Below are 11,000 nucleotides of genomic sequence, written 5' to 3'. Positions count from 1 at the left end.
AAAATAAAACGCAAAATAATATCACTAGAAATTCAAGCAATGTGCAAAAAATACGTAGCAGGGCACATTGCTAATTCAACAAGAAGCAGTTTGTTCTATCGCAGCAACTCGTCCATTTCAAATGACAATGTAAGCATATTACAACCACTAAATTCCGAAAAAATTCTCTACGAGGTGTTCCCTAACAAGTACTCATTCTTTTCATTTTGGATATTTAACACATTACGGAAAGAAAATACCTTGCTTCTTAACTTTCTGAAATTACTCAAATATTGTTATTTCCATTATGGCTGGACAGTGCATGAATTTACTATTCATTTGTGATTACTTCTAAGCTTCTCTAACACAGCCCTATAAAATACTATGTCCAAGTCTATAAAATAAAATAATAGATTCGAATGAGGCGCATTCATTTATAAAATTATGGCTGCAAAAACCGTTACGGATACACATTGATACGACTCTGATGTATTTATAATCACGAGAAAATTTACACTATTTACACTAAAAAAGCTAATGAAATTTAGCAGTCTCGTAATAACAAATCGACAGAGTCGCCCCATCTTTCTTGATAGAAGGACTGAACAACCTAAGGGGCAAGACAAAACAACACTGTTAGCTATTATCGAGAATAATGTCTGGTCACTTTATCAATTTTCTCTGAAGCTATTGCAAAATTCATTTCCTTGTACAAATAAAAAAGAGTGTCATGGCGACCACAAAGGTACAGCGTAAGTAGGGTAGTATTTTGCAGCATAAGTTTGCGGTTTTGAAAACACGTTTTGTGAATTGTGTCAATTAATTAGGTCATTTGAGATTTTTAAGAAACGTCAAAGTATTGTTATTTGTGCGAGACAAATAAAACTTCACCGAGTTGAAACTTCAATATTACTTAGTTTCCAATTGTATCATCTCAACATTTAACAAACACCTAAGTACCTTTAGATATACTGAAGTTCATCTAATCGCCTTTAGCCAAGTCCAAGGTAAAATCATCACCGATGAGTACAAATGGAGCCCAGTGCTTTACTTCGCTAAATTTCTCAGACTCTCTCAGACACTTCATGGCTCGATTCAGAGATTCACTGGCACTCCTTCCTTCTGCTAGGTGCAGGTAGAAATTCTTCATAAACTCCAGAGTGGCTTCGTCGTCAATTGCCCACAGGGCCACAAGAACAGATCGAGCACCGGCTCCCAAAAAGGCTCGTGCAATGCCAACCACACCCTCAGCCTTAATCTCACCACAGCCACTATGGCAACAACTTAGCACAACCAGTCCTGCTCGCATTTGAACTCCCATCACATCACTCATTGTTAGCAAGAAGTCTTCCTTACCAGGGTTCCGGGATGCTGGTGTAGGGTTTGGCGCCAAAGCAATTTCTCCCGTTTCCAGTCTACCATGTGCTGCAATGTGCACCAAACGAACTGAGGAAAGTGCTCTCAACACTTTAGCTTTTGTGGCATCTTTCCCAGTGAGGGGAGCAGTGTTGAGTATTTTCCCAATCGTCTCTACTTCTATCTTTGCAAATGGCAGTTCTTCTAACATTAATTCCGGATAACCAGTTGCAACTTCTTCTAAGCACGGATCACCCACGAGCAGCGCCCCAGACTTCTTGTGGTAATCTGGTGAACTATCTTTGATCAATTTCAAACTAGTCAATGACGGAATGACCCGGATTCTGAAAGACTCGCTCAAGTACTTTGAATTAGAATCCATGAATGCAGCATAAGGAGCCAGGCACAATGGACCTTCGGGAACAAACATCAGTTCGTTGCCATCAATCAAGTCTTTGATGGGGCTAATGATGACGTCATACAATGTTCTTAAAGGATTGGTATCTGAGTGCGTTAGTTGGGATATAGTTTGATACCCCTTCTTTGACAGGTCTCCTCCGCTTTTCCTATCCAATGAACGATCCTCGCATCTCACACCTCTACTGACACCAATTTTGTCACGAGCATTGTGAGTTAAAGACTCCAACAATCTGCTGGCATTTTCCTTCGAACTATTATCGCTGACTTGTTTTCTTCTTAATTGAACATCTTTTCCATTTTGAATAATCCAGAAAATAATTTCTCTTTCGTGAACTGCCATGAAGACTGTATCTGAAGGGAGGCAACTTAATGTGTTGTAGGTCACTTTTTCCCCAGTATGTGGTGCTTTAGTTTCGTACTTTGAATTCATAAGATCTCTTAGAGCTTGTGCACGTCCTTGCTCGACAGTAAACAAAGCCTCAACTACGTCACCTTGGTTTAAAATCAGACGCCATAATCTGGTATAAACCACATTATTAACATTGCGGTAGCTAATTTTCCACTCATCTTTACCTTGCAGATCCTGCCTAAGATCATTGAACAATCGCACGCTAGAATGATAACAATCAAGGGCCTTCTTCAGAGAACATTGAAATTCAAAGCAAGCACCAAGATTACAATACGACCCTCCTTCTCCAACCTTGTCTCCCACTTCTTTGGCAATTTTTAGACTACGTTCATAGTACTCGATGGCTTTTTTGAAATCTCCCAGACTGTAATAAGCGTTGCCAAGGTTAGAATACGACGTTCCTTCTCCAGCCCTGTCTCGCACTTCTTTGGCAATTTTTAGATCTAGTTCATGGTATTTGATGGCTGTTTTGAAATCTCCCAGATTATCATAAACGTTGCCAAGATTACCATACGACCTTCCTTCTCCAGCCCTGTCTCCCACTTCTTTGGCAAATTTTAGACAACGTTCATGGTACTCGATGGCTCTCTTGAAATCTCCCAGACTGCGGTAAGCCCTGCCAAGATTAGCATACGACCTTCCTTCTCCAGCCCTGTCTCCCACTTCTTTGGCAATTTTTAGATCTAGCTCATGGTACGCGATGGCTTTTTTGAAATCTCCCAGACTGTAATAAGCGTTGCCAAGACTACCATATGATCTTCCTTCTCCAGCCCTGTCTCCCACTTCTTTGGCAATTTTTAGATGACGTTCATAGTATTCGATGGCTTTTTTGAAATCTCCCAGACTGTGATAAGCGTGGCCAAGATTACCATACGTCACTCCTTCTCCAGCCCTGTCTCCCACTTCTTTGGCAATTTTTAGATCTAGTTCATGGTACTCGATGGCTTTTTTGAAATCTCCCAGATTGCTGTAAGCGTTGCCAAGATTACCATACGACCTTCCTTCTCCAGCCCTGTCTCCCACTTCTTTGGCAATTTTTAGATCTAGTTCATGGTACCCGATGGCTGTTTTGAAATCTCCCAGACTGTCACAAGCGTTGCCAAGATTAGCATACGACTTTCCCTCTCCAGCCCTGTCTCCCACTTCTTTGGCAATTTTTAGATCTAGCTCATGGTACTCCATGGCTTTTTTGAAATTTCCCACACGGCAATAAGCGATGCCAAGATTAGCATACGACTTTCCTTCTCCAGCCCTGTCTCCCACTTCTTTGGTAATTTTTAGATGACGTTCATGGTATTCGATGGCTTTTTTGAAATCTCCCAGACTACAATAAGCGTAGCCAAGATTACCATACGTCACTCCTTCTCCAGCCCTGTCTCCCACTTCTTTGGCAATTTTTAGATCTAGTTCATGGTACTCGATGGCTTTTTTGAAATCTCCCAGATTGCTGTAAGCGTTGCCAAGATTAGCATACGACACTCCTTCTCCAGCCCTGTCTCCCACTTCTTTGGCAATTTTAAGATGACGTTCATGGTACCCGATGGCTGTTTTGAAATCTCCCAGACTGTCATAAGCGTTGCCAAGATTAGCATACGACCTTCCTTCTGCAGCCCTGTCTCCCACTTCGTTGGCAATATTTAGATCTAGCTCGTGGTACTCCATGGCTTTTTTGAAATTTCCCACACGGTAATAAGCATTGCCAAGATTAGCATACGACTTTCCCTCTCCAGCCCTGTCTCCTACTTCTTTGGCAATTTTTAGGTAACGTTCATGGTACTTGATGGCTTTTTTGAAATCTCCCAGACTGTGATAAGCGTTGCCAAGATTAGCATACGACACTCCTTCTCCAGCCCTGTCTCCCACTTCTTTGGCAATATTTAGATGACGTTCATGGTACTCGATGGCTTTTTTGAAATCTCCCAGACTGTAATAAGCGTTGCCAAGATGACCATACGCCTTTCCTTCTCCAGCCCTTTCTCCCACTTCTTTGGCAATTTTAAGATGACGTTCATGGTACCCGATGGCTGTTCTGAAATCTCCCAGACTGTCATAAGCGTTGCCAAGATTAGCATACGACCTTCCTTCTCCAGCCCTGTCTCCCACTCCTTTGGCAATTTTTAGATCTAGCTCATGGTACTCCATGGCTTTTTTGAAATTTCCCAGACTGCGATAAGCATTGCCAAGATTAGCATACGACCTTCCTTCTCCAGCCCTGTCTCCCACTTCTTTGGCAATATTTAGATGACGTTCATGGTACTCGATGGCTTTTTTGAATTCTCCCAGGCTGTGATAAGCGTTGCCAAGATTAGCATACGACCTTCCTTCTCCAGCCCTGTCTCCCACTTCTTTGGCAATTATAGCACCTAGTTCATGGTACTCGATGGCTTTTTTGAAATCTTTCAGAATTTTGGTAGCGTTGATATGACGGGTTTCTTCCTCTGTGTTGGCTTTCACATCTTTGGTAGTTTTCGGTAAAGAGTTGGTATTTTTCTATCAGACAAAAACACATGTCAGTTAATGACGAAAGCATGAATATTTACCTAAAAGTTTACAAAGTGCTATTTTCGGGATTTATATAGCTGAAACTATCGATACCGTTCCAAGCAAATCTTTGGTGGTTAAACACCTATTGGTCTAGCCTGGACCAATGAGCCGGTGAAAGTCTTGGAAATCTTTATTTCGTATGATAGTGTTAGCAATAAATGGAAGAACTTTTACTAAGCAAGTGGATAATCCTAAGACAAAATTTGCAGCTTGGCATTCACGTAAACTTTCTGTGTTTGAGCGGTGCTTTATTGCAAACACCCAAGGATTGTCTCAAATTGTTTATTCGGTTTCCATGGATGACACTCCAAACAAATACGCATCTCTAATCCAATCGCTACTTTTTCAATTCTTATGGAAAAACAAACCAGATAAAAACAAGAGACAAGTCTTATATCAGGACCATGGCGATGGTGGTTTACGGTTCACTATTGGTGAAATTATGTTTAAGTCCCTGCGCTTAGCGTGGGTCCAGCGTCTCCTCAAAAATGATCACGAAGAAGATGATACTTGGTCAGAAATTCCAAAATTTTATTTTAACAAATATAGAGGTCTTAATTTTGTCTTATGCTCCAACTGATAAGAAATTTCTAAAGGATTCAGACAAACCATCCTTCCACAAGGATATCTTGTTTTCTTTCCTGGACCTTAAATGTCTTTATAACTCTGAGGATGAGCAAGAGATAATTCTCTTTCATAATTTTTTTAAATATTTCCAAGTAATCTCTGCGATCCCGAGCACCTTGCGGGAAAAAAGCCAAGGAGCATGCTAAGCCTAATGTCAACTTTTTATCCGGCGGCACATTATTTCAATTATCCTCGGTCTTAACCATCGACCTCTTGAAACTTAGATCTCAAGGCTATTATTGGCTTTTTCTCAATAAACGAAAGCCTCAGGCCACTGGTCCAATGAAATGGGACCGCGAATTTGCTCCGACGTCTTTGCCATGGAACAAAATCTTTAAAATTCCATGTTTTCGCACAATGCATTAAGAAAAACATTCTCTACGTTATTTTGGGCCTCATCTTTGGAACAAATCAGACCATACTAATAGAGAGAAGCCTAATGTTAAGAGTTTTAAAGACAGTATTAAGAGTAAAGACTTATCACTCCTAATAGATAATTTTAAGAACTGTGATATATGCTGCTAGGCCGCTATACATTTTACATTTTATATATATGTCTGGATTTATGACAACGGTGTTAAAGACTAAATCAGGTGGTTTTTTTTATTCTGGATTTATGAAAACGGTGTTAAAGACTGAATCCAATGTTTTTTTTGTTATTATTATTTTAATTTTTTTTTGGCTTTCGCTATGACAGCAACTTGTAAATCTTACCTAGCATTAAAAGTAGAGAACTTCTTGCCGCATGTTTCATTTATTTATCAATTGTTTTTTCCATTATTTATCGGCCTCCCTCCCCCTTTTCAATTTGTGTTAAGTTTAGCTCAGGCTAAACTCGTCTGAATTCAGTTCGCGCGGTGATTCTGACAAGGAGACGACCGATTAGCGTTCTGTACTTGCTGTATAAAGGAAGGCTGTCCGAGGACATCATTGAGTCCAATGAAGGCCCAAGTCGAACGATTTGCTAGCATGCGTCGTCCATTATCGTACATGGAGCAGATGTATCACATGTAAACGGGGCGTCAATTAGCCCCGTAATAGTAGGCCGTTTGCACCGTGGCGATAATGTTGTCCTTGCTTTAGACAGCAAACGGCTTTAGCCACATCAATATAGGGCTTAGACGTGCAATGGACCAGACATTTCTAGCTGCTGTTGGCGTTAATTGCTTTGAACTTTGATGTAGCTAAAAAAATCTGTTCAAGTCTGGATATGGCATTCCCCGCTGGACAAATTTAAGTACATCCGGGACATTGCTATTTGCGAGCAAAACATGGCCACGAGCAGAGTGACGAACATTAGGTCAAGCGCTGATCGTGAGTAGAATTTCCTTGTTTTATCAATTTTAGGCGTTCTCGGCCTAGCTAACTATCAGAACTGTCTGTGATTCGCTAGCGCGGAAGAAATTTATTTGCGTGGCTTCCGGGCGATAATTGACGTAACGACAACATGTTGAGTGTTCGCTAACTCATAATTATGGCCTAGTTTGGTTGAAGTTCAATCGATTTTCGATGTAGGAAGCTCTTGTTCAGTCCATTTAGGACGATGCAGGTTTTAGAAAGTCATAGATCAGCTCTCCGCCGCGGTTTTGACATCTGTACGTTCGTGTTGATTTAGACTCCAATTTCATGTTAAAAGCACTCGTAATTAAATTATTCAATTCACGATTCAACGAAAAGGCGGTGAATTTAGTCTTCCTTGCCTCAAAAGGCATACAGGAGAGTTATTTCCTTTTATCTGAGCTACGATAAGCCTTATGGAAAGCTAGCTCTAGGACAGAACTGTATCAAGATTATCAGTGATTATCAGTTGCGAATCCAGACAGAATTATTGACATTAAATGTCACGTAAGGGCTACTTTTTCGCTGAAATATAGAAGTAAATAACCGATTCGACTACTTACCATACTCTTGTCGCAACGATTGGCTAATTTAATCCACAGTAAAGACATAGTCAGGTCATTTAGGTGAAATCGCAGAGGTTAAGCCTGTCTAAATTGGTACCGCCAATCAAATGATCAATTTAAGCTCTAATTTAGCTTTGTTTGGCTCGTTCGACTCATTTGTAGCGACTTCAAAGGCTTGTGTAGGCATGGTATGCCCTATGTTACGCGTACACGAGGTAGATAGCACTCTCAGTACGACATGGCCCTATTTATGTACACTATCTGACCGATTTTCCAAAAACATGCCCGCTATTTTGGTGCAAAGTCTGTAACATGGTTTTCATAAATCCAGACATATTTATATTTGATATCTTCTAAAATTTTTATATCTTACTAAGTTCATATATTTCATTTATTTATTTATTCATTTATTTATTTAGTTTATACATTATTCCTTTACGTAGCTAAGGTATATTTTACTGTGTAAATAGTGTCCCCGATTAGTTTTTTAAGCTAAATACTATTGGCACTTTAATAAAGCCATTCATTCATTCATTTATTTATTCAAGGCTATTTGTAAAGAGAATCAACTGAGTGAATTTTACTTTAAGCTAATCCATCGTATTGTCGCTACGAAGAAAGAGTTTACTCTCTATGGAATTACACACAATAATAGATGTTTCTACCGTGGTGAGCCTGACTCAGTTCCTCATACATTTCAAAACTGTAGTGCGACAACTTTTTTTCACAATCGGCTGTTGAAGTGGTTCAATGAGATGCATAACACCTCAATATCCCCGGAAAACTACGAATTATTGTTTGGTAAGGCGTTTGGGAAGGAAATTGAATCTATGTTTATTATATGCTAACTATTATCTACAGTACCACCAGGTAAATGAGAGGAATCTTGCCTGGATTGAATTTACTACAAAAGTAAATTACAAGTTAAGAATAGAAAATCAAGTTTCTGGTATTCCTTTATGATGCTTCTTCGCATTTTCTGTCCTGTTAATGCTTTTAAAAGGCATTAGATTGATACAAGGATATGTCTTTTTAAAGAGTAGGGTGATATATTGCTAGAATAATTGTTAGATTAATTAAACGATATGCAATTTAAAAAATACGTGTATTGCTGTTACGAATTTAACGTGCCTTTAAATAATTGTTAAAAGTAAGTAGGGTAAAGAAGCTGTCTTGCGCTGCAATTATGTAAGTAGCTCTGTTGTATTGTAAGTAGTGTATTTAGCTTTTATGTTATTGTTTTAGTGTAAAGTAGCAGCAAAAGTGTTGTTAAGTGATCTAAAGTGTTAGCAGACATAATAAAATAAATCAAAAAAAATCAAAGTGTATTAATTTTGCCCTTGGATTGCGATGGTTTTCTTTGAAGTCTAATGTTTCAATTACAAAAAAAGTAAAAAAGATGTAAATAGTAAACACAAGGTAAAATGATATATATGTACTCGTTACAAGAGAAAATAGTCAAGAAACGGCAGGCAACAATGTACAATTTTGGACAAAATAAAATAAGAGATGAAGCCACCCCTCGCCCCCGAAAGACAACCCCCCCCCCCCACCCAAATCAAGGATGAACTGGGGCTAGGCCCGAAGCGCACCATTTTTCCATCATTGAAATAAGGGGGGGGGGGAGAGGGGTGGTCTTAATTTTAAAATCAAATAGCAAATATGCCTTATCGCATTTCCAAACAGCGAGAGAAGAGAAGTGAAAACGGGATGCGGAGCGGAGTGTTGCAAAAGATCTTCATACATCTTCATACATCTTCTCACTTGCAAATTGACGTAAAGATGAGCACGCACGTATCGCAGAATGGATAATTAGCTAAGTTCTCTTCACAAAGACTCCGAAAACGTAACGAAGCGGCCGCCATTTTGTTAGCAACCACAGGTTGCAAGAGTATTCGCACTCTATAATAGAATAGATATTAAGCAGCTTAGTGAATAAGAGAACAGCATTAGTGATAGAATACTTCTATATTTATAGAGAAACCGGATAGAAACACAAAGATAATTTTTACTATTTCGTCTTATTTCAATTCTCAAAATGTAAAGTATCTTTGCTCGAGTCACTGGTTACGTTAACAACTCCTGCTAGCTCTTCTGTCACCGCGTGTCTTCACACAAGAGGTTTTTTGAACAACAGATATTAATTTGAAGTGAAAACTACCGGTAAAAGAGCGCGACGTTTCGACCGAACTTCGGTCCTTATCAAGCTTAAAAGTGAAGATAAAAATTTTTGCATAAGTATAAATATAAGACAAAGAAGTAAAAGTATGTAAGTTTTAAAAAAACCCTTACTTTTAACATTTATTAAGTCCGGCATTATCTAATCTCCCCTTTGAAGCCTATAATATATTTTCCTCTAGCATTACTTACCTGGCCCTTCACAGAGTGAGTTTCGGGATTGCTCTTTGCCTCTTGTAATTTAACTCGATATCTACCACACCTGGCTCGTAAATCTAGTAATGCCTTGTTAGTCTTGTCAATCTGCTTAGGGTTAAGGCACATGACATAATTAAAATATATTGACATTTATAATCCATCATATATTTTCGCTCGGGCGCGATTGGTCTAAACGGGTCACGAGACTGAATATCCCCCAGCTTGGGGAATATCCGAGTGATGTTCCCCAATTTTCAAAACTGCGCATGTTAACAAAAATATTTGAAGGATAATAAACACAATAGCCTGCATTTGGCGGGAATATATGCTCGGATATTTGTCAACGGACATTATATGTTAGCTTCTCGGGAACGATAATATCCGTGGACAAATTTCCGAACAAATTTTCGCGCCAAATAGAGGCTATTGTTATATATACACAGAAATTTGTTCAATTACTTACAGTTATATTTATATCTTTTTCCAAGAGGGCAAGGTAGCGAATCCTGCAATCTGATTCAATTTTTAGCGCGGTCCGGATATTCCTATCTCCGACCACGGTCTCGGTAACGTTTTCATATCGGCGATATCGTCGTGCTGATCAATTTTCGTGAGTGAACTAGCGGTAATCGTTAACCTTTGCCCTTTTTACACTTCCATCGACGATTAATCTACACAAGACTACCGCTATTCACTTAAAAATGGCAAGGGAAGTCACTGTAAGTAAATTCAAACAAGTGCTTTATTTGTGAGAGTTGTTTGTAGCTCGGGAAAGTAATGGCGCGTCATCTTGTGTTTTTCTTGACCTACTATTTTCATTAAAAAACGACTCAATTTCAGTCGAGGTTACTTCTCTGATCTTTGGTTTAATTGAGAGAGTTTCTGCAGAATAAACGTAATGAATTCCCTCGCTTTCTACTTTTTAATTTACTGTGTAAAAGCCTGATTTCAAGTGATTCGCAACGACTGACAGAAACTTTCCGAGAGTAAGCAAACAAGTATAAATCACAAAAATTAATTAACAATAAGGGTCGAATCGGCCCTCGTCGAATTTTATTCGTAAAATTAACGGAGGTGAAAATGTATCCTGTATAGATGATCTAGCGTTACGCTTGCATTACACTTGTTTAGTTTGGCAGTGGATTTCTTTGCACATGTGACACGAGAAAGCCCAGACATAGGGCCTTTGATTCACTATACGGACCTCCTCGCCAGTAAACAACATATATATCTTAACGAAACACTAATCTATCAATTGCTATGTAACAAAACTAAAAATTGGTAAGTAACGTGGACGGGTAGAAATTAATGTAAACTAGCACACCTAACAGGCGAAGAATGCTGTATACGGCCTAGTTATCCAGTGAGTGACTTGTTTCGTGACT

At 39.1% G+C, this 11,000-nt stretch overlaps 1 protein-coding gene across 4 annotated transcripts in view; it reads right to left on the bottom strand.

Annotated features, from left to right (window-relative positions):
- Positions 1–6: 6 nt before the first annotated feature.
- Positions 7–11,000, bottom strand: part of LOC145491681 (uncharacterized) — a 19,926-nt gene continuing 8,932 nt past the window's right edge. For all 4 annotated transcript variants that reach the window (XM_081470917.1, XM_081470915.1, XM_081470916.1 and 1 more), the window contains 3 exons: positions 9,610–9,720; positions 940–4,654; positions 7–589 (listed from right to left, as the gene is read on the bottom strand). In XM_081470917.1, the coding sequence (XP_081327043.1) occupies positions 962–4,654; positions 9,610–9,720 (3,804 nt within the window). In that variant the 3' untranslated portion in view covers positions 7–589; positions 940–961. The remainder of the gene's footprint in view (positions 590–939; positions 4,655–9,609; positions 9,721–11,000) is intronic.

Source organism: Orbicella franksi, chromosome 7 (assembly GCF_964199315.1).
Source record: "Orbicella franksi chromosome 7, jaOrbFran1.1, whole genome shotgun sequence".
NCBI classification, from domain to species: Eukaryota; Metazoa; Cnidaria; class Anthozoa; order Scleractinia; family Merulinidae; genus Orbicella; species Orbicella franksi.
Note: the sequence above shows the minus strand (reverse complement) of the source record. Positions and strands in the feature narration are given on the sequence as shown.